The 27,550-nt window shown below is 41.9% G+C and overlaps 4 gene segments (V, D, J or C); all 4 read right to left on the reverse strand.

Annotated features, from left to right (window-relative positions):
• Nucleotides 1–2,966: 2,966 nt before the first annotated feature.
• On the reverse strand, nt 2,967–3,848 carry LOC114682302. The segment is given in 2 exon segments: nt 2,967–3,333; nt 3,836–3,848. Coding segments are annotated over 2 exon segments (348 nt in total).
• A 497-nt stretch (nt 3,849–4,345) lies between these two features.
• On the reverse strand, nt 4,346–5,082 carry LOC119088585. The segment is given in 2 exon segments: nt 4,346–4,711; nt 4,828–5,082. Coding segments are annotated over 2 exon segments (390 nt in total).
• Nucleotides 5,083–21,391: 16,309 nt separating this feature from the next.
• On the reverse strand, nt 21,392–22,076 carry LOC114682301. The segment is given in 2 exon segments: nt 21,392–21,876; nt 21,987–22,076. Coding segments are annotated over 2 exon segments (546 nt in total).
• A 2,108-nt stretch (nt 22,077–24,184) lies between these two features.
• LOC114682300 lies at nt 24,185–24,845 on the reverse strand. The segment is given in 2 exon segments: nt 24,185–24,600; nt 24,761–24,845. Coding segments are annotated over 2 exon segments (468 nt in total).
• Nucleotides 24,846–27,550: the final 2,705 nt, after the last annotated feature.

Below are 27,550 nucleotides of genomic sequence, written 5' to 3' on the forward strand. Positions count from 1 at the left end.
AACAGAAAACATCCCGAGAGAGAAGCAACCCAGACCCAGAAAGACAAAGATGGTATGTGCTCTGTGGGTGCTCATTTTCAGGTTTCCTAGTGGCTTTACCCAGCAGGTCTGCATAGAGAAGATGATTGGACCACAGACTAAGTACAGTTGTCTGAGATGGTCTGCACTGGGCTGTGCTGGTGGAGGTCTTTTGCTCCACCCCTTGGCATTTCTATAAATACCCTAGGGCAGAGACACTCAGGGCCCGAAGGAATAGGTTCCAGGCCCTCTCGAGGCTAACCTGTAGTTTCTATCTGTTTCTCCCCCCACTAAATCCTTCTATCTAATATTTCCTGCTGCTCCTACTGAAGAGCACTCTGGGAAAATGTGGGTGTGGTGGGTAGCCCCCCAACAGTACTTGTTTATAAGTGAATATTAGCAGTTAAGTAAAGGATAATCATTCTACACTCTACAGACCCAGAGAGGCCAAGTAACAAGGAGTACTCGAGAGGGATGATAGGATTTCCCTGGGAAGGGGAAAGATAATAGATTTTGTGGGTGGACTGGGGGCAGGTAGGGATGGGAACAGGAAGGATCAGGTGAAGGAGGAAAGGACACACAGAGGTGGGGGGGTACTGAGAGAGACAACTGGAATTGGTGGGCATTTAGAGAGCAATATGGAAACCTAGTGCAGGGAAACTGCCTGTAACCTAGAAGGGTGACCCTAGCAAGGACTCCTAGTAATGGAGGATATGGAGTCCGAACTGGTCTCCTTGTAACCAGGCTGGTCACTCAGTGGTGGAATTGGGACACCAACCCAGCCACAAGACCTTCTACCCACAAACAGTCTAACCTGCAAGATGCTCTAGGGCAATGGTGGCTCAGTTTGTGGGAGTGGCCAACCAATGACATATCTAACTTGAGGCCCACACCACAGGGAAGAGCCCATGACCGCCACTGCCTAGATGGCCAGGATCCAGAGGCAGGATAGCTCAGAAACCTAGGGTAGAACCAAACACAACTGACCCTCACCCACACCCATGCACACACACACATGCACACCAAAAAAATGCAATGAAATGATTCCTAGTAATATGCTGCTATACTCATAGGAACACTGCTTATCCCAGTTGTCATTAGAGAGGTTTCCTCCTGCTGCTGATGGGAGTAGATACGGAGACTCACAGCCAAATATTAGGTGGAGCTTGGGGAACCGTGCAGAAGAGGGGGAGAAAGGATTGGAGAAGTCAGAGTGGTCAAGGACACCATGAGAACACAGCCCACAAAATCAACTATGCAGGGCTCATAGGGACTCACAGAGACTGAAGCGGCATCCATGGAACCTACATGGTCTGTGCTAGGTCTTCTGCATACATGCTGTGATTGTTTAGTTTGGGTTTTTTGTTGGAATCCTAATAATGAGAATTGGGTGTCTCTATTTGCCTACTCATGAGCCCCCTTTCCTTCCACTTGGTTGCCTCATTCAGCCCTGATGTGAGGATTTATGCCGAGTGTTATTGTATCTTGTGCTGTGTTCATTTCATAATCACTGCGAGGCCTGCTGTCTTCTAAAGGAAAACTGAGGAGCAGTGGATCTAAGTGAGTGGGGAGGTAGGGGGATGCTGTAGTGGGCAAGTATTGTGTGAGAGAATACATTTTTAAAATAATAATAAAAATAAAAATAGTGATGTGATTACACATTCTGTTTGGCACTGCCTCAGCAGGTACACAATTTGCAAACATTTCCTTCAACTTCGGGATTCTCCGTTCACTTTATCAATGGTGCACTTTAAAGCATAAACATGTTAATGCTAAGACTATAGCTCAGTAGAGCCCCTGCCTTGCATTTAAGATGCCTGCGTTTAGTTCCTAGCACTGACAAAAGTAAAAAATGATTGTTACATTTTGAGTCTGGGATCCCTTCTGGTCTTTTACAATACACTACAGAAAGAAGGAATCCTTCCTTCCATTAACAGGTAAATACCCATCCATTTGACCCTGGTTTTCTTTGAGGACTATGAGTCTCTTTGGAATAGTTGTCCACTCTATCTAATTCATAGCCTATATTAAGTTTCAAGTCCACCACAATCCAAGTTTCTTTCTCCTAACAATGTCACCTAATTTCCCTGGTACTTAAGTCTTCTTCATTTGACCTGTTAACAGAATTGAGAACACTCATCTCTTCATCTTAACTCACTTTTTCCCCAGGACCAAAGCACCCAAGATTCAGTATCTTTTTCCTCCATGCAGATCACAGCCACTGACCTAGTGCACTGAAAAAAAAAAAAACTAGAAACAGAAGGAAGATGCTACAGTATATGATATATTTGGGGGCAAAAGAATAAAGGAAGCCAAATAAAAGTGACATGAATGTTTTTCCACCGATATTTCTACTTCTAAATTCAGTCAAATGTAAGAATCTTTAGGAATAACAAGTAAACCATCTGGCCTAGAGAGGAAGGATAAATAAACCATTTCTTACTGCACTTTACCAGGAAGATATGGAGCATGTGCACCCTTTTAAGCCATGATAATTCCATTAATGACATGAGTTGGATTCGGGGAGATAAGAATTATAGGGGATGATGAACACATAGACAGTTTAGTTCAGCAAGAGATTTGTATTTAAGAAATCACAATTTCAGACTAGTAAGGTGGGTCATGCCTATAACTCCAGCCCTTTGAAGGTGCAGGCAGGAAGAAAAGGAATTCAAAGCCAACCTCAGCTTCATAAGGAAGGAGTTCAAGGCCAGCCTGAGCTACTGGAAATTCCATCTCAAAAAAAAAAAAAAAAAAAAAAAAAAAAGTCATCGTGGTGTATGACTCTTTTCACTCTTTCTGGTCAAGCTTAAAGTAAGGCATGCTCATTTCCTGTTCTCCTAATGTGTTCTTAGTGTTAATTTGCAAGGTTTACACTGCAACAGTGCCTGGGTGTGTGGTGAGTGTCAACAATAGCAGACCTGCACAGGGGATCCCTAAATGAGTGATCTCAGACACACTCAGCATCAGGCCCTGCTTCTCAGAGTTTGTGCTCAGCTCCCCCTGCAGTTTCCACCACTGTGTCACCCAGAGCACAGTAGTACACAGCCGAGTCTGACTCTTGGACCGAGGCTTTCTGCAAGTGGAAGGAGGTGGATCCTTCATCGTATGTTGCTTCAAACCCTCTGCTGCTTCCCTTCTCCTTGGCCTTGGAGACTCTGAAGAGGTGCTGTGGACCTTCTCCGGGATACTGGACATACCAGAACAGGGCTGGGTACTGTTTGGTTTCATAGGAACAGTTCACAGTCAGAGACGTCCCTTCAGAGATTGTGACTCGACCTTCTGTCTGTGTCACTGAGTCTCCATTGCTTTCTCCTAAAAAGAGAAATTAATAATAACAATTATTGTGGGCCAGCTTGGTGGTGATCTGTATTCTGCCTTATAGGAAAAATTGTCCTTAGAATTTACATCAATATCATAGAACAAGACAGAAGCTCCACATGTCATTCCACTTACCAAACATTAAGAAGAGTACAATCGCTAGTCCAGGGAAAGAGTTCATTTTCTGTGCCACCCAAGTGTGTGAATCTTAATTTCTTAAGTTAGGAAATGTTAAGGTTATAGGGAAAGGATGAATGTGAGCTGAGAATTAAACAGGAAATGCGTGTGTGCTAGGTAGATGCACCATCCCCCCACCCCCTGTTTAAGGCATTTCGCTAAGCTCAGAAGATTGTTGACCTACATTCTCAAAAGTCAGCGATGGAGTGCCACTTTTGGCTCTTTTATTTTGTCTCACACCTGGTAGCTATTGGATGGTGCTTCTGCAATCTGAAGAATAGTTGTGATAGGCTTATTTGCACCTTGTACATTGTCTTACCTGGGAATGCCATTTCATGCCATTTCTAAGTTTCTTATGTAGCCAGTTTTGGCCATGTGGTAATCCACTGGAAAAATCACACAATTAAGGAATGACAACACATGTTTAATCACTACCAGATGACTTTGGAGAAAAGAAACAAACTTTTTCCATTTTATTACCCTACATTGGACAGATGTCACAAACCTAAAAGATAGCTAACAGACACTTCTTAAATTAATAAATGAATGATGTTTGTGTAAAGGAATATTTGAAGTAGCCATTTGTTTCACATTTGAAACATTTATCATAAGAAACTTAACTTTATAAAAGTTTTTCAAAGAAAAATGACAATTTTATATTACATATACATTATTAAAATTTTTTAAATATTATAGGATCAGTGACCAGATGTCTATATACCACAGATAGAGCACCAATGACAGACCAAAGTAATGATTCCACAGAAGTTCAACTTGGAGAACCGATAAGTTTATTTAGGTTACTTACAGGAGCATGGATGATCTAAAGTCAACCAGCTACAGTCCTCCCCAGCATCTCACAGGTTTGTGTTCAGCTCCCCCTGCAGCCTCAGACACTGTGCACTCACAACACAGAAGTACACAGCTGAATCGCTCAGGTGCACAGATGTCTTCTTCAGGTGGAAGGAAGATTTACTCTTCTGAAACTCAGCCTCAAATCCATTCACTCCATGAACCACAGGGTCTCCTGAAAAGTACCTGAGGAGAAGTTGGAGGCCTTGGTCATGGTTCTGCTTGTACCAGTAGAGGTAAGGAGTTCCACTGTAGGAATAGTTGCATCTGAGCTCCACAGAGTCTCCTTCGAAGACAGTGACATGGGCATCAGGCTGGGTAACTGACTGTGCTTGGACATCTCCTGCAAAATCAATGATAAATCAGTAAATGTGATGGAGAAAAATATTCTTAATAAAATTCAAGTGAGAAAAACGGTGAATCATGTGCATCTACAAACGATAAGGATATTTTACTCACTCAGGAAAAAATGTATCCCCAGGAATGAGATGAGGACTAGAAGCATGGCCATGGTTGAGCACTGGAAACACCTCTGGTGTCTTTCTGGAAAAGCTTGGCACAAGCAGGAAAGCAGCTGCAGTTCCCAATTCTTGAAGACCAAGAGCACAAAGTTGTCCAGACACCTTCCTTCTTTAGATAAAATTCTAAAACAAACAAACAAACAAAACGCTACAGAAGTGGTCCTGGTCCTGGGAACTTCCTTGCCTCTGACTGTCTTCACTCATCAGATGTTCTAAGAACTCTACAAGATGCAGGGAGGGACTGAGTTGAAAGTGGGGATCAACTCAGAAATGGAGGCAGCTAGTCTGTGCAACATCGCCCTCTGGCGGCCAGTGCAGGATGAAGACTCTGAAGCAAATCCTTGTGTTCTTCCTGTCTACAGCACACATTGTGTTTCTAAGCTAATCTGTGCTATGTTGAATCCTAACCTAATGAAAAATAGACCATGCAAAATGGAAGGGCAATTTTATTTTGAAAAAAAAGGATCATATGATAAAACTATTAAATTTGGAGACCATTACCACTTGAGTATAAAAGCAAAAGCTGCAAGCAGCCCTGCTGCCTGAAACATAGTCAAAACCCAGAGAATGAATCTTTAATGTGTGTTTCGTTGACTCCTGGAAGCCAGAGAAAACTCTGCCATCCTGGCATTTCCTCATTAGCATGTTTGTAGAGAGCCAGAACAAAGGAAATCAATTGGAAGTTCAGCGTTATCCTTCTGGCCAGATGCTCTTGGGTCTGAGATATCCTTTCTCTCTCTCTCTCTCTCTCTCTCTCTCTCTCTCTCTCTCTCTCTCTCTCTCTCTCTCTCTCTCTCTCTCTCCTCTCTCCTCTCTCTCTCCCATTTCTTCCTCTCCTCTCTACCTCCACCCAACCCTTAGTTTAACTCAGAACAAAGAAATCATTAGCAGTGTGTTTGCCTACAGATTCCTTCTTACAGACAACATCCACATATGCTCTTACAATTTAGAAGCAGTGCCCGGTCACTGTGTCCTAGGACAACCATTACATATGCAGACACATTCAAATCAGACACCCTTGGCTGTATTTTATAAGCCTTTGCTAGCAGTGAGCATCCAATCAAGGAAAGTTCTGGTAGGATATAAAGATAGTGACTTTGGTGAAATGAAAGAAAAAAAAAGGATACATAAAATAGTAGTCTAAAATGTAAACCCTTGCCTTAAAAAATGAAACAAGCTTATCTATTTTAAGAATTATGAAGATTCAGTGACTTCAGATAAGCAGAAATGATAATGCAATATGGAGAAAAGACAGCAAAACCCCAATATCATTTGATCTAAATAGTCCTGAGATGATACAGCTTCAAAGAAACAATAGACTGGAGGAGCATCTGCAGATGAAAGTAGGCTTACTAATGAAGGTACTTAAAACACACACACACACACACACACACACACACACACACACACACCTTGAAAGGTTTAAGATTTAAGAAAAGAATAAAATAATATTTACATGAAGCATGGACTCCTTAGTGGGAGTAGTATGAAGCACTGTCCAGAGAAACAGAAACCATGGGAACAGCTTGGCCTAGATACATTAGTATCCAACAGTTTGAAGTGGGTAGATGTTGAGTAGTCTAATGAGAGCAGAGTTGATTGTGGCCAATAGCATGCCATTCTTCTGAAAGTTTCTTACTTGGGAAGTTGCTATATTGCTGTGTTGAACTGGAACATTGGGGGGTACTATAAATAGAATACACACCAGAATAAAGAGGATTTAAAAACACTCTACTGTGTAATCGCCCTTAAATGACACATTTTCTCCATCAACACTTGTCTCCACTTCTCATAATATTTCTAAAACGGAGTGAGGGACAGAGCAGTAGACACAATTTCACTTAGCAGGAAGAAATGTCCCCCACCTGCATATCAAAACCAGGCTTCGTTTCCAAAGCACAGGACTAACTCTCCAGCTCTGTGTGTGCATTGTTCATTTCAGTCCAAACAAACCAGGAAAGCAACAGCTGAAAGAAGAGCCTGTCTCCCTGAATCTTTCCTGGCATGACTGCTACACCAGGAATTTTACTTCAGTTTGGGGATGGATGCTTCTATGAAGCTAGGCTTTGTCAAATTTAACACATGAACTCTGCAGCGCAGCAATGGAGCCAGTACAGACATCACACATATGTGAGCCAGACACAAGATGGCAGTGCTCCAATGAAGCACGTCTTCCCCTTCCACAGGGAGCATGCTAGAGACTGATCCTCAATCAGGAAAAACAGATTTAGACATTTTCACAATGTAGTGACCCTTGACTGAACACATACTGGATGGTAATGTAAGTCCTATCAAGAACCTGTGGCTGGAAGCTCATAGACCCTACAGATAAACCCATTATTTTGCTAAATCAACACAGTATCAAAATGCATTTTAAGTGTGAATCTCATGAATAAGCAGGAAAGAATATTAAGTGAGGTCACACAATCTCAGCAGCTTAAAAAAATAGCTCTCCCTCATATGTTTATCTTATCCTGGTCTGTATGTGTACACATGTGAACAAATGTGCAGACTTTATCAGAGAAGGTTCTTTACCTAGGATCTCCTTGATGAAGATTCCTGTGGAAAATTACTCAGAAACTACTACGATAAGCAGTTAGCTGGAGGGGGTTCTGTGCAAACAACCAGTTTAACATAAGCGAAGATAAGCTAGCTGTGACATCTTGACCTAAAAGTGAGTTGGGTAGTTTTCCACAGGGCTTCTCATCAAGAAGATCAAATTCTAGTCAAGCCTAAAAAAAACTGGTTCCTGCAAAAACACAAGCTGGAGGATCCTCTGCACTGTCTTAACTTGTCACATTCCCCATTGGTTCTATGGGCATGTGTCAATCATTTCCTTGTCTTGTCCTAGGCGGGAGACACCGATGGTCTTTAAGACCAGAAGCTTAACTGAGTTTACTCTATTGGATGTAGTTGGCAAAGCAGTTGAAGATGCAGGGTTCCACCATTAGCCTGATGAGGATAAGAATGAAATGACTAATGCTGATAATAAAGTGGGGACCAGGTAAGAGAGACCGATACCAATTATCTGATCTATGTCTCCTTTCTTCCCTTTGTTGAGATTTTCTCAAACCAATCCCTGATTACTTGAAATAGAAACCATAGATTTCTCCTAAAGCTATGTAGAACCTTATTTGTTTCATCAAGAGAAAATCTAAGCCTCCTTGGGTTTCCAAAATTACTTCTGCTAGAGTCTACTTGTTTCTCTCATCTGGATATGGAGTCTTCTAATATCCCTAAGTCCTTGTAGTGATTTGAATAGATGTAGCCTCTATGGACTTCTGTGTGTGAATGCTTGGTCCATAGGGAGTGGCACTATTAAAAGGTGTGGCCTTGTTGGAGGAAGTGTGTCACTGTGGAGGCAGGCTTTGAGTATTTTATGCTCAAGCTATGCCCATTGTGGTACACTGTCTTCTTCTGCTTCTTACAGATCAAGATGTACAACTCTGAGTTGCTTCTCCAGCACCATGTCTGCCTACATGCTGCCATGTATTCCACCATGATGATAAAGACTAAACCTCTGAAACTGTAAGCCAGTCCCAATTAAATGTTTTCATTTAAAAGATTTGCTATGGTCATGGTGTCTCTTCACACCAATAGAAATCCTAACTAAGACAGTCCTGGTCCACTTGCTTACTTAATTCTCTGAAGTTTGATCACTGACTATAAGGGCCAATGTTCCTATGGCTGTTGCCTGAGCAATACTGGCTCCAATCAGAAGTGGAATGAGGAGAGGTATACCTCACTTCTTGAGTTGAGGCCTGAGGTTCATCTTAAATGAACTCTCTCTTCTTCCCCATAAAATAAGTAAACCTGGGGCAGGATGTGTACTAGTACATATAGAAGGGAATTACTATTTTGGATGTCTTGGAGGAGGCACATTTAGGTAAACCATTTGAGCATGCCCACCAAGGAGACCAGAGGAGAAAAGTAATCATTAATCCTTCTATATTCTTTACCCTTGACAAGGTTCACCTTTGTGGTCTCAGGGGCCATAAAGTATCCTGCTGATAAGAATTGACCTGGAGAGTGAAATAGCAAGCATCAGAGTAAAGTGAATCCTCTAAGCCAAAAGTCCTGGACACCAGACAGGTTCCAGTTCCAAGTAGGACCACAGTGTTAACTTAGGCTTTTCACAGTTACAGTTGTTTTTGTTTTCTGGTGCACTGATGGTCTGACTGGTCCCTTGCCCTATATAGTAGGGGGGTTGAGGGATCAGGCACAGCCAGAAATTCTGACCAATTCCGAGCTAGAAGTGATTAAGCAAAGGGTGAACCTTGTCAAGGGTAAAGAATATAGAAGGATTAATGATTACTTTTCTCCTCTGGTATCATCAAAAATACCTTCCAGTATCATGAACACTAATCAATAGAGGTCAAGACACCCACTCATCTTCTCCATGTTTAATGAGATATGTAAATGTTTCCTCAGAATTATAACTTGCCATCAGTTTGTGGACAACAACTAATAGCCTTGGCAACAGCCTGAGCTGTTTGGGAATTTGATTAGATGTAACCCATTCCTGGTACTGGGAGTTCTACTCAATGGTGAACAGTACCTAGTTGGGGCATTGTCTCCCCTATTATTTGGTGACTCCATTTAGATTTCTTCATATATGTATACATTTTAAGAATCTTCTACCTTATTAGGTTTCCATACAACCCCTCAAATGGCCCTTAGTGTTAGTTGTCCTTCCCTATATTCTTCCCTTACCCCTCCCTCCCTCCCTTACTTCATCAAATCCTTCCACTCTGGTCTCCCCTCTGTCTCTCCATAACTATATATTCCATTTGCCCATCCTTGGGAGATTTTCAATTTTTGAGTTGCATCACTAAGTCTTTTATTTATGTTCTTTGTGGTTTTTTTTTCTATAGGTACTGAGAGCTTTATAGTTCCCTCTAGGATTACTATCAATGTGTTCCAGAAGTTTGATTGTGTTGTGTTTTCATTTTCATTTAGTTCCAGCAAATATTTTCTTTCTTTCTCGATTTCCTCTTTGACCCAATTCAGTAATGAGGAGTTTCCTCTCCATGGGTTTGTGTATTTACTAGGAATCTAGTTGCTGTTGATTTTGTTTTATTTTATTGTGATCAGATAGGACACATGAAGTTCAGTGTTTTTAAATGTGTTAAGATTTGTTTTGTTCTATTTCCCTTCTCAGGGAGATCCATGCATCCTTGTCTTGAGCTCTCCTTGTTACTCAGTCTCTCTGGGTCTGTGGATTACAACACGATTATACTTTACTTGACAGCTAATAACCAATTATAAATGAGAACATATCATATTTGTCTTTCTGGGTCTAGTATACCTCACTTGGGATGATTTTCTTCTAGTTCCTTCCACTTGCCTGCATTTCATGTCATTTTTTTTAACAGCTAAGTAATGCTCCGTTGTGTAAATATACCACAGTTTCTTTGTCCATTCTTCAGTTGAGGGACCTCTAGATTGTTTCCAGTTTCTGGGTATTATGAATAAAGCCACTGTGGCTTGGGGAGTGTGGGAGGGGAAATAGGAAGGATCAGGTGAAGGTGGGATGGAAGGAAAGAGTACAGAGAGGAGAGATGACTGGAATTGGAGGGCATTGGGGAGGTGATGTGGAAAGCTAGTGCAGTAGAAACTCCCAGCATTCTATGAGGATGACCTCCTAGTAATGGATGATACAAGCCTGAATCAGCCGTCTTCTGTAACCAAGCAACTTCCAGTAGTGGGACTGGGACACCAACCCAGCCAAAAAACCTGCAATGTATCCAGCCTGAATAATATGCTTGGGCAATGGAGGCATTCAACTTGTGAGAGTGGCCAAACAATGACTGCTGTAATTTGAGACCCATGCGATGAGAAGTGGTCCAAGCCTGACACTATCTGGATGATCATGAACTGGAGGCTGGATAGCCCAGAAACCTAGAATAGTTTAAAAAAATTAATAAAATGATTCCTAATAATATTCTGCTATACTCATATATTAGTTCCTAGGCCAGTTATCATCAGAGAGTCTTCCTCCAGCTGCTGATGGGAATAGATGCAGAGAACCACAGCCAAACACTAGGCAGAGAGAGAGCCCATATTAGAGATCTCCATCTGATCCCTGCCTTGGAGCTCAGGGAATGCTACAGAAGAGGGGGAGAAAGAATTGTAGGAGCCAGAAGGATAGAGGATAGCAGGAGAACATGGCCCACAGAATCAATTTTGCAGGTCTTGTAGGTACTCACAGAGATTGACCCCACATTGGTCTGCACTAAGTCCTCTGTACATTTTATTGTTGTTAATTTTGTGTTTGAGGGAACTTCTAACAGTGGTAGAAGGGGTTTCTCTGATACTTTCACTTGCTCTTGGGATCCTTTTCATCTAACTGGGTTCCTTCAACCAGCCGTAATAGGAGGGTTTGAGTCGAGACTTATTGTATCTTATTGTGCCTTGTTTTGGTTCATATACCTGGGAAGCCTACTCTTTACTGGAGGGAAATGGAGCAACAATGGATCTGGAGGAGAGGGGTGTTGGGGGATGGGAGACTGGGAGGAGAGGAAGGAGATGAAACTGCCGTTTGGGATGAGAGAAGAATAATTTAAAAAAAGATTTGTTTTATTTCACAGGACATCAGGACATTCTGGAATTTGAAGAGGTTTCTATGTGCTGCCCTGTGTCATGGAGATCTTGTGGCCCTAGGTCCAGAGACTCCTCCCACCACACATCCTCCAGCAGATCACAGATGAGATAGATGTTGGGGTGGAAGAACTCATGACCCTGGCTCTGGGCCTGGATAGTTGCAGGGATGGTCACCCTGCCAGCTCTTGCTAGTTCATCCTTTGCAGTGATAAGCAAGGTGTGGGGACAGTTCTTCTGCTTTTATGCCCTCAGGGTCAGGACGCGAACATCTAGACTGTCAGAGCCAGCTCTACTCTGTTGCCAGGGCGAGGTTCAGGGGCCACTCTCCTGAATGCTGCCGCTGGTGAGTGGCAGAGACAACTCTCACACCTGTCACAGACAGGGAAGAGGTGGGGCACACCACCATATGGCAGATGAGGGGCGGGGCCAGGTCTCCCACTCTCCTGCTCCTGGGGCTGGTTCACCCCTGTCAATGGGGTCAGCTCTGCTGTGCTGTCCAAGTGATGTTCAGGGTCCACTTTCCTGAGTGCTGTAGCTGGTGAGGCTGAGGATCAGCTCCCTCACCCACCACAGGTGGCAGGGTCAAGGGGCAGAGGGCATCTTTCCCTCACTCATGCCACCACAAGGCATACAGGAGGGGTGCTACCTGATCTCTCATTCTCACTCCCTCAGGGTCAGCTCCCCATGCCCCTGAGAACAGGATCATCTTTATTGTGCAACCCAGGTGAGGTGTAGGACCCTCTCTCTTGAGTGCTTCAGTGGGTGAGGGGCAGAGCCAACTCTGTACAATCCTATCCTCTCTGCCTTTGGGGGTATCAGGAGTTAAGGACATCAACAGAGACCGTGACTGCAACAGAGCCATGAACTCAGACATGGGCCGCAGCAGCAACCCAGACACAGACATCACCATGGCCCTGTGTAGCAATCAAGCCACCCACCTTAGCCCATTCCTCACCTCTTTTACCTTTTCAGACATGCCTCTGTCCACAGGATATGAACCCTTCTGTCTCTTTCTTCCTCCCACACTACACCATGCATTTGCTCACCAACCATGCGAACTGCTTCAAACCTGTATGTGAGTCTCTGTCTGGTTCATTCCATCATGACACTAGGCAGGACCATGCTTCCGCATCACAAAGAGATCAAAATAGTGACCAACTTCCCTGCACTGCTCCTGGTTGGTGAACAGAGTTCACCTGGTTGGTGTTGCAGAGTCCTCTCCTGGGCCGGGAGTTAGAAATGCCAGGCTGCATTTGGTTGAGTCCCCCAGCCACATGGGTGTAGCTATTGTTCAGGATTTCATTCTTTATGCCTAAGTACTACCCTTCTGTGAATATACAATATTTTCTTCCTGTGTTCATGTGCTAAGTGGGCGACTTACACAATTAATGAATTGCAGCATGCTGGTTAAGTGGAAGGAGCCAAATATGGGAGGGTTTACACTGTGGCTTTATATTATTCCAGCCTCCTGGGAAATCTCAAGAGAAAATGATAGAACTCTAAATTGTTGTCCCTCAAGTGAAGGGTGGGGAGCTGTTAAAGGAGCTCATGGAAAGCTAGAGCAGAGGAAATTTTCAACTCATGACACAATCGTCCTACTTGGATATAAACAAGCATTCATTTTCATTGACCTCTGTGCCTATCATTTCTGTACTTGTGTTCTAATGTATTTAAAATTAAGAAAGGGAAAGAAAAAAACAGACTTTAAAAATCATGAGATAAGAAACAGAACCATTACCATCCTGATAATAAAAAGTTACTCCTCGGGGAGGCATGGATAAAGTGTGCAGCCTGGTTCCAACAGTACAGCATCGCATTGTCTTATAAACATATGTGCCTTTTTAATAAAAAATAAATTTTAGAAGGAAGAAAGGAAAGTGCCAAAATATGAAGAAAAAATGTATTCTGAAAGCATCCCCTGGCATTATTAAATTAATGGACACTGATATTACCATGGCCATGTCTTGAACTGATGTTGGCGAAGGCAAGATTGACTTAAGAAAATAAAGGTACTAACTACACAGAATTCTTTCTAATAATTTGAAGATGACACAAAGATGAAACTCATGGCCATCTTGGTCTACAAAAGGACTATGTTAGAAAACATAGAGGTTTCCCTTTTAACCATGTGGCTAGATTATTATGAACAGCAAAGAATAATATTTCAGAAAAGCATGTGTACCTGTACAGTCTCCTTCCATGACACCCAATACTAGAATCCTGCTGCTCCCTGTCCCAGCTGTACCTCTGAGATTCATGGAAGGGAAGCTCTGTAGACCTATGTCCATGAACAGGAAACAGTCTGGGTCAGAGAATGAGATTGACAGGCATCTCTCTCCTCTGGCTGCATCACAGGTTTATTGTCCATAATGCTGCTTGGAAGGAGATCCTGCATATGGGATAATTACTGGTTTGCAGAGACAAATGACAGGGAGGCTTCTGCCCTTGTGCTAAAGCCCAGGGCTTAGGTTTAGATGCCTGAGAGGGCACAGAGGTCTTCAGGCCTAGAAGTAGTGCTGTGCAGAGAGCTTTACTTCTTTGATATTGTGATTTAAGCCTTTCTGTTTTCATCCACAGGAAAAGGTATAGCAGGATATAAGTTGAAAAGGAATCTAGTCTGGCCATTTCCCAAGACCTTGCCTAAACCAGTGTAATTCTGTATAACTTCAGTGGAGGTCAGTACCACCTCCGTCCTGGAATGTCAGGGTGTCAAGACTCTCATTCCTATATCTTTTCCTCACAAGACTGATTAGGAAAATAAAGTCAAAAAATCACAAATTTGAAAGAATTCTCTTTCATTGCCAGTATACTCTTATTGTGAAATGATAAAACACCATTCCATCCACTATCGGGGTTGAGGAAACAGCTCTGAGGGTTTGTGTCAGGGCTGCAGGTGCCTGCTGCACACTGTGCATCTGTAGCACAGAAGTAAACAGCAGTGTCTGCAGCCTGGGCAGCAATGATGGACAGGGAACTGCTCTGGGTGGAGGTGTCGAGGGTCGCTCTTAGTCTTCCACTGCGTTTCTCTCTCTCATTTGAATGTATTAAGATCAGCATGGCAGGGCCTCTGCCTGACTCCTGTCTGTACCACTGTAGGAAAGTTATGGTTGTTTTATAACTGCAGTTCACGGTGACATTTTCACCCTCCTGGATGCTCAAGGCCCAAGCATTCTCTTCTCCTACTTGGCTGTTCACCCCTACGTAGAAACACAGGCCAGAGAACAGGAGTCAGTGGTTACATTTTCAAACTGCATTTCCAGATTAATAAGAAGGCTTCATCTCACATGGATGTGGACTATGAACTTTGCTGTCCCTGTTGCCCTCACCAGAAACCCAAACTCACTAGTCAGTTGCAGCCATAGTGTCACCATCCACACTCCCAGGAGTCTGTCCATTCTTCTCTTTGAAGAGCAGACCACAAGAGATGCAGCTCCAGCCTGATCACAGGTTGATTGGTTTCTGAGCATCTGCCTTGAAGAGTCTCAGAAGCAAGTTCAAACACCTCCCTCCCCCCTCCCTTTGTCTCTCCCCAACCATCTTGCCTCCACCCTCCTCTGCCCCATCTCTCTGATATCAAACCAAGGGAGTGTGAGGAAGGGGAGACATCTGGTGGTGGCCACATCATCTTGGTGAGAGAGCATGGCCTGCAATGGTGAGGAGTGGGCACAGCTGAAACTACAAGGATGTTCTACTCTCTGTGTTTATTAAACTATTGTTAGATTTCTTCAGAAGCATAGGGAGACAGAAGGCAGAAAAAGAGACTAGAGCCTGATCTCTACAGGGAAGGACAGACACTGCCCTGTAGGAAGCAGGGTGTCTGTGTGGAGAAAGTATGGCAGTGACTCTGTAAGGGTGGGGGAGGGGATTGTTTCCATCCATGAGAGGCTAGAGCAGTTCTGCAGTCTCTTTCCCTGTGCTTCCTAAGATGCAGGCAAGGGATCCCAGGGCAGTTCCAGGTGCTAGGGCAACTGTCCATCATGCAGCTGCAGGATAATAGGGTAACTCCAATTCCACATTCTTTTCTTCTCTGGTTATTTCAATTACTTTTGTTGATCATCCTTTGCTCATCTTGGTATCTTATTGGTTTACTAAAATAATGGTTTATTGTTGAGTAATTTGTCTATTATTTCCAGAGATCTCCCTTTTATTCTGGCTTTCTTACCTGTGTGCAATGTTCCTTTAGAATCTCCTGTAATGCTGACTTGGATATCACAGATTGTTTCTACTATACTTAGGATAGATCTTTATAGCCTTTAATTTTGAAGGATAGTTTTTTAGATACAGTCATCTTGGTTGATAGATGTTGTTTTCTTTCAGGGCATGAAGCCTGTCATTATGCTCTTTTGGCCTTTGGAGTTTCTTGCCTATATGAGAAACTCAGTCCTTTTCTCTTGTGACCACCAGTTTATTTTCTTTTTTTTTTTTCTATAAACTTGGAATTTTGACAATCAAGGCATGAAGAAAGCTTCTGATCTATACCTTCATTTTAGTTTCCTGTTTCCCTTTTATTAACATGACCCTTAGCATCTTGAGAGGTACTGTGAAGATAAACCAGAGACTCTAAACCACAACTAAAGCAAGAACATGGGCAGAACTATTCACAGGATGAATAGTAATTGATAGAGACTGATAACACTTCCTCCTAAGAATAGAGCCATGGAAACAGTGTGGCAGTTCTTCAGGAAAATGGGATCAATATTCCTATGATCCTTTTGTAACACTCTTGGGCATATACCCAACGAATGTTCCATCCTACTAGAGAGACATTGCTTAACCATGTTCGTTGCTGCTCTATTCATAATGGTCAGATATTGGAGGCATCCTAGAAGAATGGATAATGGAAATGTGGTACATTTATACAATGGAGTAACTGCAATTGTCTGTGAGTAAAAAGATAAGATTTAGAACGTAGTAAGAAATTATGCTCATCTAGCAAAGTGATGGTAGTAATTTATTCTCTAAAGACCAAGACCTTGCCAGCCCCAGAAAGCATGCTAGGTTTTCAGTATCAGATGTGATTTCCCTTGTGAGTGGACCTTAAGTCCAATAGACAGCAACCTGTGAGTGCTACTTATTGTACCCTTATGGATGTTTTGACATACTGGTAATTGTCATTGTTCATGGGTGTTGACAGTTGGGTTGGTCAGTTTATTGTTCCATCCCTTGTACCTTGGCAGTTTGCATTGTATTTTCTGAAACCATGGAAGAGAGACCACATGAAAGAGCTTTTCAGGTAAGATCCAGGTGGAATCATCCAAGTCATGCGTCCTAAGTGTGGGGTGTCTTCAGCAAAAGGGGCCTCAGCCCTGAGAGGCAATCAAGGGCTACATCAATAATCTATATTGTTTTGGGAGTCAATTAGACTAACTAACCAGATCAGTCATTCAAGAACTGGTTCTTCACGCCTGGTACTGTTGTTTTTGGTTAGTCTCTGGTTCTTGTGGAGAGCATTTTCAACCCAAATGGCTTAACTTCCTTTAAGATATAGATATATTTATATATAAAGGAATATATAACTTAATCTTTCATTAAGACTTATATATTATCATATTAAGGTAGATATTATCTTATTACTATATATCTTAAAATAGTATGTATTCCTTTAAGATGTATGTATCTTAAAATATATGTATATATCATAAGTATATAACACATGTACAATATAAAAAGTATAAAACATCTGCACATATATAATTTTAGGTTATATTTATAAAGTATAACTACTTGAGCCATTATCAAACAACCCTGGTGTTCATTCAGCATTTCTAGTTTTTACTGAATTAAGTTTTCATGTCCTGAATAATCCCATTATTTCGTTAAGTCATTTATTTGTGTTTTCTTGGATCAATCAAAATTTCATTTATGTCCACTACTTGTTATTTAGGGAGGTTTTTTTTTGGTAATTCACAAATTCTTTTACCATCTTCATAGTTATTTGTGATTCATGTTCTCCAGTTTCTTCTAACTCCCTCTCATTGGGAACCAATAGAACATGTTAGGTTTTTGGAGAAGGGAGATATTGTTTTGGATTTTATTATTATTCTCTTTTTCCTATGAGACACTCCATCTAGAGTTAAGCTGTTGGTTGTGTCTTTGATATGAGACTTTAGCCCACTGATCCTGAATCCTGAGCTGAAACTGCAAGGTGATGGATTGGAGGGGTTGAGAGGGGCCAGAGCCACACTGGAGCTGGGTCAGTCTTGCTGAGTGAGACCATGGGGACTGAGACTTTGCAGACATGGTTCCTGGGGGAAGATGATAGACTTATGTGGGGTCTGAGTCTCTTACAGTGAGTCCAACCCAATGCGCTGGGGCCCTGATGGAAAAGGTCCTGTGGTATAAGCAGAAGACACACCAGGAACTTGGAATTACAATCGAAAGAGTTAGCATTCCCAAAAGTACTTGACCTCTTTATGAAGGTTAGAAAATATATTTATTTATGGACATTAATTACTACTTCTGTTGACACACATAAACAAATCTTCAATAGTAGGAACTCCTGTGAAATTGGTGCTGCACACCCAGATGACTAGTAAATGTAGGAAGAACATTACAGTCACAGCAGAGAGAGTGAAGGGAAGACAGTTTTTACCAGTTCATTGGCCACTACAGTAACCTTAACCATATGTTTTTAAAATAAAATCTCTTGAGTGAGGTTTCCTGTCATTTAAAGAGACACAATTTCATGGCAAGTTTCCTGGTCCTCTAGCTCCTTCAATCTTTCCACTCTCTCTTCTTTCTGCTCCCTGAGCCTTCAGTGAAGGAATTATGTTGTAAATGTATCAATTGAAGCTGGGCACCTCTCTTGTTCTCTGTATCTAAACAAGTCCTGAAGAAGTACAGCACCAATAAATTGCTAACATGGAAATGGGAAATCTCATGAGACACTACCCACTGAGAAACAACTACAGGCAACTAAGAAGTGCTGGGAGTGGGAAATTGTCCTCCACAGGAATGAACCCCTTAATTCGTTACCAAGGCCAAATGACCAGCCCTGAATTATATACCTATACATAACACTAAAAAGATTGATCAGATTTTATTAATGTATTTAGGCAGTTGTGTGCCTGTGGCATGTACATGTGTACGAGTGCATATGTGTATACATGTGTGCATGTGTGTATGTAGCACAAATCTTAAAGGTCTTATTAATAAAAACAAAAGTGGAGCCAGGTATTGGGCTGAAAGATCAGAGAAACTGAACCAGTCACAGCTATCCTCACCTTGCCAATTCATCAGCTGATCCTGCTTCCTCAAACTGGAAGCCTCTGAATCCTCATCTGAATGGATCTCAGCTGACCTGCTACTAAAAGACTAAAAGCTTAACTAACTCTAGTTCCTGGTTTTCATGCCTTGTATACCTTTCTGCTTTCTGCCATCACTTCCTGAGATTAAAGGCATGAGTCACCATGCCTGGCTGTTTCCAGTGTGTCTTTGAACTCACACAGATCCAGATGGATCTCTGCCTCCCAAGTGATAGGATTAAAGGCATGTGTGCCACCATTTTCTGGCCTCTATGTCTGTCTAGTGGGTGTTCTGTCCTCTGACCCCAGATAAATTTATTAGAATGCATAATATATTGGGGGACACAATATATCACCACGTGTGTGTGTCTGTCTGTCTGTCTGTGTTTCAGTATGTCTGTGTTTGTCTATTTGTGTAATAATGACAGGTAAAAGAAGACCATGATTTTCAGGGAGCAAGGGGACATCCACACTGGGGTTTGAGGAAGGAAAAGGAAGGGGGAAGTAGGGTGATTATATTTAGTTTTTAAAAGAAAATAAATACAATATAAAAAAATCAAATATCCTATAAAATGTCTCCCAAGGTCTTATTTTAATTCCCTAGGACCTTTCTACCTTGCTTTGTTTTGAAGTAAAATTTAAAATGTGTTCATAATCTCCTGACTTTAGAGCTATTTTATGTTTGCACCTCTTTTAATTATACCTGCTTTTACTTTTTGAGGTTTCTCCATTGATATACTTGCATTAGGGCTTGACTCAGCCCTTCTGTTTACAGCTGCTAAGGAGAGGTTAGTTATGTGAGGGAAGTCTAGGACTCTGAATAGATGTAATTATTAGACAGATGTCCATGAGCACAGGAAAGTTAAATGTAAGTGTGGATGGAAAGTTCCTAGAGCATCTTAGTATACCATGGAGCCAAACAGAGAGCACACAGTAGGTCAGGGAGGAATAAGGAGAAGAGGAAAAGGACAAAGAGTCAAGTGACCTTTGCTTGTTTACCTCCTGACTCATGTAATCAGTAGATAATTCTGAACTGATTACAGTGAACTATTCACAAGTCTATATGCTAAGAATAATGCTGCTACAAATGGAAGACCTTGACATCTTAGAATTTTTATTCTAATTGGTGAAATTGACAGTGAACACACGGACACACAAATGAACTGCATAGTTCAATTTTATGAGTCTCAGCATCAGAGTGATAACTGGAGTGTTATAATAGAGTAAGTAGAATAAGGGAGAGCAATGATAAAGCAAGGGGGTATGATAGAGTAAGTGGGAGCTATGGCAGTTTAGGAGAAGGGCTATGGTAGAGATGGAGGAAGGCTGTGTTAATGGAATAAAAGAGTTATGATATATATGTATATACATATATATACATATATACATATATATATATATATACATATATATATTTGGTTTTTCGAGACAGGGTTTCTCTGTTCCTTTGTGCCTTTCCTGGAACTCGCTTTGGAGACCAGGCTGGCCTCAAACTCACAGAGATCCGCCTGGCTCTGCCTCCCAAGTCCCACCACCATCCGGCCCAAGAGTTATGATATTTTAAAATAAGGGTTATAATGCAGATAAAAGTGGGATATGATGGAGCATGTGGTGAGCTATGACAGAGTAGGAAGGGCTGTGATAGAGTAACAGGAGGACTATGATAGAGTAACACGAGGAATATAATAGAGTAACAGGAGGACTATGACAGAGTAGCAGGAGGACTATGATACAGTAACAGGGGGACTGTGATAGAGTAACAGGAGGACTATGACAGAGTAAGGGGCATGCAACTTTACATGGGAAGACCAGCAGAATCTGTGGGTTTCCTCACAGAAATGATACCTGAGCTGAGACTTAAAGATGGTCGAGAGTCTGGTTTACCAAGTTTTAGACAGAGAGTGTTTCCTATTCAGAAAGCCTAGGACCACATCTGGGAAGTTCAGCAAGTCAAAAGAGACCAGCATTGCTGCTGTAGAGAATTGGGATCTTCCCCCCACAAAAAGCTGACATTGACAGTTCAGGCCTGTACAAATTCTGTGCAACAGTGTGTATCATAGCATCTAGAAAGAAAAAAACATAAAGCCATTTAAAGACTGGGAGAGTGTAGACGGCATCTAGTTTATGGTGTGTGTATTTTATGTGATAGTATATTAAGTTGTATGCTTGCCCTCCCCCAAGCACTGAAACTGTTTCTGAGGCTCTTTAGAGAGCCAGCTGCCCTGTAACTGCTCAGAGTTCACAAAAGTTCCACCTGTGATTCTCAAACTCTTGTGTTTGGGCATCAGCCTGATCTTATTAACAGAAAGGAGAACTTTCTCTGTGCAGTGGAAGTCCCATTCCTCTCTGGTTTCTGCCCCTTCCTTCTTTCTCTTCCTTCTCTGCGGGAATCCTAGGACTGGGGACACTGGGCTCTCCTGTCATCCTTCCCACCTTACTTTCAGAAAATATTATGCAGAAGCCCCCTTTCCCAGCATGTCCTCTCCCCTGCAAATATAAAATACAGTGAACTCTTCCAGAGAGCTATTGAAGAAAATGTGGAGGACAGACTTCATCTCCTACAACAAGCAGACAACTCCCTTAGTCACAGGCTTTACTGGGAGAATCTCATGCTCTGATAAGATTTTCTTGTATCAGATTTTGCTTTGGTCCCAATCAAGAGTTGAGTGCGGAAGACTCTACTTCTTGTTCTTCTGCTGTAGCTATTCCTATGATTTTTGTGCCAACTAAAGAAATGGAGAGGCACACAGCACAGAGAAACAAAAGAGATCCCAGAGGCAGGTGCTCAGCATCAGGCCCCTGTGCTGAGTTTATGCTCAGCTCCCACAGTGGTTTCTGCCACTGTGTGTCACTCAGAGCACAGTAGTACACAGCTGAGTCAGACTCTTTGACCATGGCTTTCTGCAAGTGGAAGGAGGTGGATCCTTTATCATATGTAGCTTCAAAACCACGGCTGCTTCCCTTGTTGTTGGCTGTTGTGACTTTCAAAAGCAGCTCTGGACCTTCTCCAGGGTACTGAACATACCAGAAAAGAGTTGGATACCCTGTGGCTGAATAAGTGCAGTTTATAAATAGGACATCATCTTCTGAGAGAGTCATTTGAGCTTGTTTCTGAGTCACCGAATCTCCATGGGTCCTCTCTGGAGGAAGAAGAGGATAATTGTCTCACATTAAGGACACAACTCCTAGATGGTTAAATATTTTTGACATCATAGGAGAAAGAGTGCAAACTTTAAGTCACTTCACTTACCAAGCATGAACAGCAGCATCACAGTCACTAAAGCTGGAGAAATGTTCATCTTTAGTGTCATCAAGTAATGTGCTTGACTCTTCACATGAAGAAATGATGAAATGACATAAAATGATGAACCTAGGAAGCTTATAATTCACAAAGATAATGATCTTGTGTTAGGAAACTCCTCCCCCTGGTGGACAGAGAATAAACTAGGGTCTCTTGCATACCTCCCAGAAGTAAGAAATGTGCTCTCATTTTGAAATCATTCATAAGGCACATGTCAAATTTTAAGTGCCCCTTATAAATAGAAAGGATATAAGCAATGGCCATTAATATATTCAATGTTGTCATTCTTAGGATTCAACCTGACTTGAAAGTTTTATAGTAGAGCAACTGATGAGTTCTCTGTTTTGGTTTTTACCATAGGATAAATTAAAGGCAACAAGTCGATTTTACCAGTTTCTATTCACTGATTTGAATTTGTATTAAGATATTACATGAGCCTAAACTGAAGGCTCAGCACTTGGAGGCACTTGTTGCTCTGACAGAAGCCCCAGGTTTGATTCTCACAACATACATAGTGGTTCCCAACTATCTATAACTCGAGTTCTGACCTCCATGGGCACCAGGACCACACATGGTATCTAAATACAAAAGCAGGCAAAACACCCATAAGCATAAAATAAAATAAATCCTTAAATTTTCTTACAGTTATTAACAAATGGAGTAATTACATATTGGCCCAAGGAATGTGTAATCATTAAAATCTGCTCTTTTTACCTTTTAGGAATCTGAAATAATGATTTATGTTGTCCATTTACTTAGAAGATCATTGGTGTCTTGAAACAAGTTTTGAATATAAATGTACAGGACAACCACAACAAAGGAAGCAGTTGTGACTGGCATGCAGGACTCACATGCTGTGCCATGCTCTATATCAAATGTGGGCTATGACCATTTCTTAACACTTTTCTGTAAATGACATTGTGACCAGTGGTGTAGGGTTTTAGGAATCACAAAGCTGACTATCATTCGGATTTGGGGTGACATTTGTGACCCTTCCTTGCAGACAAGACAAGGGCCTTTCAAGCAGCCAGATCACATAAGAGTCTTCAGAAAAGCTCCTTCTTTCAAGTATTAAAGCTTTTACTCATGAATCTGGCTTTCATGGCTGCCATGATTTTCTGGTAGCTCACTCTATCCTTTAATTTGGTTTTAGTAATATTTTATCATTGACACAATTTGTCATCTCACAAAGCTATTTTTTCTCACCTTTGTCCACATCTGTTTCCTAATTCTTGTTTTTACATTATAAATGTAATCTGCAAATGCCAGCCTTTGGCTCAGAAACTTTGTCTCTTACTATTTAAGGTAATGAATGTTGAGCCCATCTGGACTATCCTCACTTACAACTTCTGAAGTTGCTTCAGAATGTGTGGTTCATACTATTTTCCTATATAAGATTTAGAATTATTTCTTAAAGAAGTATTTTCTTTCTTCTTTCTTCTTTTATTTGTACAACTTTACAAACTTTACAGCCTTAGACTTTTTTTTTTTTTTTTTTGGTTTTTCGAGACAGGGTTTCTCTGTGTAGCTTTGCGCCTTTCCTGGAACTCACTTGGTAGCCCAGGCTGGCCTCGAACTCACAGAGATCCGCCTGGCTCTGCCTCCCGAGTGCTGGGATTAAAGGCGTGCGCCACCACCGCCCGGCAGCCTTAGACTTTTGCACAGACTGACACACTGCATATGTTCCTCCTCCTACAAAGCAGGCCTCAATCCCAGGAGAAAGTGCTTGGTCACCCCTACAAATCGTCAGGTCACCACTGCACCAGTGGGCACAACTTGCTTGTCAGGTTTGTCATTTAGAACACTGGGGCCACAGCACACAGCATGATTTTGAAACAGAGTATCACCAACCCCTGTAAGAATCTGTTATACAGAGCTTTTGGATTGCCATACACATGGACATCCTAGAATCAGCTCACACAGAAAGGAGGTGAAAGTTTACCCTTTACTTCAGATGTTGCTCTCTCAACCTACTCCTCAACAATTCATTTTCCACTGTTTATTTAAACCAAGATACCACAGTGAACAATATACCTTTAACATACACAATAAATGTGAATTTTAAAAAATTAAGCATCAATCAAAAATATAATCTAAACTTCCTTGGTCATTTTGACCTATTCGTATGTATTTTTAATATCTGTATGTTAGTTTCTACTCTGAAACAATGTTACAAATGTTTTCCTAGAATGTCTGACACAGCAAAAAGGGTGCCACTCCAGCCCTGGTGTCAGGTTTGAAGACAGGCTGCAGGTGCCTGGGGAGCAGTGTGTATCTGCTGCACAGAAGTAGATGGCTGAGTCTGCAGGGTGAGTGGCTGTGATGTACAGGGAAAGGTGTTTGGCTTTCTTATCCAACAGAAGGGTGAGTCTTTGCTCCTGCTTTCTTTCCGAATTTGACCGGATGTCAACGATGAACTGAGGATGCTTCCCAGGCTCTTGCTTATACCAAGGGAAGTAGGCTGAGGCACTGTCTGTGTAAGTGCAGTTGATGACAGCGCTGTCTCCCTCCTGGACACTCAGGGTGGAAGGATGCTGCTCCACATGCTCACCTCTGCTCTCCCCTGTGTAGAAAGATGGAGAAAAAGGAGAAAGGTTGTCAAGTCATTTTTCTTCCTTATCTTTTTCCTGCAGTAAATAGAGAAAACCCAAATGAAGCCATTCTCATGGACATCTAAGGACCTCCCACTAACATACCCAGTCATCTTACACTCCTCAACTCACAGTTCATCTGCAGCCAGAGGAAAATGAATAAAGTATGAACAGTTCTCTTCATTGTGCTTTCTATGAGATCAGTTGTTGGTGCTTGGTCATTACCTAGCAGTGTCCTTTGTTGTTATAACAATCATACATGTTGAGTTATTTGCCCAGCCAATAAGAAAAAGGCTGTTCATTTAAAACTCACGAAGATGGCCTTTCGTGCATCAGCTGAGGTGCACTGCCACCCTGTGGTCAGATTTATAACTGCCGAAATCTAGTTCGTTTTTCTCTTTCTCTTGGAAAGATTCTGAACTCAACCCAACTCTGCCATCCCTACTCTTCCAACCTAGCTGTGCTCACACAGACTGTTCATCTGTTCAACCAGATAAGTGCACTAACTCCCTGCTCACCCAGGTGAGAGCGCTAACTCCCATGTGAGGACCACATTGTTGGTCCTGGCTGTGTCACACAGCCTGTGAACCAGTCTAACCAGATGAGTGCTCCAGATCCCCACTATCCCGTTCAGTCTTCACACTCCCAGGCCTAGCTAAGGTTACACCGTCTGTGCACCAGCCCAGCCAGTTAAGTGAGATCTCCATCCACTCACATCTTCCCCACATTCCCAGAAAGACTACTTTGGGTCCTGCAGCCTTCATACCAACCTAGAGTAGTAAGTTGCCAAAAAAGTCTGCATGTCATCCCCACACTCCAAGGCAAAGCTGGACTTGAACAGCTTTTGCACCAGCACACAGGCATACAACTGAGGTATAGTCACACACTTTCTTGATAACTACTGAGTTAGAAGCACTCTCATTCCCGCCATCAATAATGGGTATCTCTATTTGAAGGACTGACCTACCAACTCTTCATATCTGATCTGAAACCAACCTGACCTGAGCAATAGCAAAAACAGAAACCAAATTCTACTCAACAAAGGCAGGCTACAGTATCAGACACAGTGAAAGAAGTCTACAGGCCTACACCATATCACAAAACACAAGCATTATGAAAGGCAAGGCAACTCCCACACCCAAAAAACCCACCAGTTCTATAGAAATGTTCTGCAAAGGGAATTACCTACATGAACCCCAGGACAGTAAAGAGGGACTAAGAGGGTATGGGAAAAAGAAGCTCTAGAAAGAGCAATAGCAGGACACAGTTTCTATTAAGTGGAAATGGGAAGAGTGAAGGGGGCTTTAAATGGAGAGTGAGGACAGAGATCAGTGTAGGGGGAGAGGGAGAGAGGAGGGATAAATAAATTTCAGGGTGTTTGAAAAAGGCACAGGCAATCATATTATTTTCTATTTACCCCAAATTACATGTAATGTGTGTGTGTGTGTGTGCAATTGTATGTATAAATAAATAATCAAAATGATGTTGTTCCACTTGGGGTGATAATGCTCCCCTAGAGCCATAGACTGTTTAACATAGCACCTGGCATGAGAAACCTCACTTTAAGTTTCGGTCAAGACAGCCCACGACAGGACTCCCAAAACAACATAGACTATTGCTATTGTCTTTAGTTGACTCAAAGATCTGAAGATAAGTCCCTATTCCCAAAATATTATATACTTTGTACACAGGACTTGGAAGAATAGGCTACAACTGACCTAGCAGTCTATTGCCTGAGGACTCTCATAGTATTCAGAGATATTCTGAAACCACCCAAGGGAAAAAAGCAGTCAATAGTCTTATCCAGCTGTAATACCTAAGAGCCACAACAATGACCAGCATCCAAATCTTCAATAGTGTCACTTCTGTCTTGGAGGTAACCAAGAACCATTGAATTGGAATTATAGCTCACTCAGTAGGAGGGAATTCATACCTGGTACTGTCAACTTCACCAACCATCCATGGCTGGAGAGTTTAGGAACTCTAAAGGAGAACTTCTCACTGCCGTTTTCCTAAACTGGTGTAATCCCAAACAGCATTATAAATACTTATCCTTATGCCCACAGATGTGGAATATTATTTTAACTATGTAAATGTGTGTTACATTTGTTTATGCTGCAGAGTATTACTTTAACTATGTAAAGGTGTGCTACATTTGTTTCTGATGTCTTTATAAATGATGTAAAATGTGTTACTTTTTTGCACTACATTTGTTTAATTATGTAAAGATGTGTTGCTGTTTCACCTTGCTTGCCTAAGATACCTGATTGGTCTAAAAAGAAAAACCTGAATGGTCAATAACTAAGCAGGAGAGAAATAAGCAAGGCTGGCAGGCTGAGAGAAAAAGTGGGAGGAGAAATCTAGGTTTGTGAGAAAGAAAAGAATAAAGAGAAAGAGGAAGAAAGAGAGGGACATGCCCAGGACCAGAAGCCAGGCTGCTGCCAGCCAGCCAGCCATGGAGACAACAGGAAAGTAAGATATACAGAAGGAAGGGGGGAGTAAAAACCCCTAAGACAAAATGTAGATAAAGAGAAACAGGTTAAGTTATAAAAGCTAGCAAGAAACAAGCCTAATCTAAAGCTGAGCATTCATAATTAATCAAATCTCCCTGTCATGATTTGGGAGCTGGCTGGTGGCCTAAAAGAAAAAACCTGCTATACACAAATAAGTGTACCTCATCAAAGTAGGTTCTTTTTGCAGCAGTAGGGGACCAGAAAAGAAAACACAATTCAAAATGCAGAGAACAACTGACCAAGGGGTGTTGTGAGATAGAATATTTGTTTAACTTTTTAAAGATGTGTTGCATTTGTTTGTATTACAGAATATGTAAAGACATATTACATTTGTTTATGCTGAATTTGTTTAACTAGATAGAGGTGTGTTACCTTTGATTTACCTTGCCTGCCTGAGGCACCTGATTGG

This window comes from Peromyscus leucopus, chromosome 9 (genome assembly GCF_004664715.2).
Source record: "Peromyscus leucopus breed LL Stock chromosome 9, UCI_PerLeu_2.1, whole genome shotgun sequence".
Lineage (NCBI taxonomy): Eukaryota > Metazoa > Chordata > Mammalia > Rodentia > Cricetidae > Peromyscus > Peromyscus leucopus.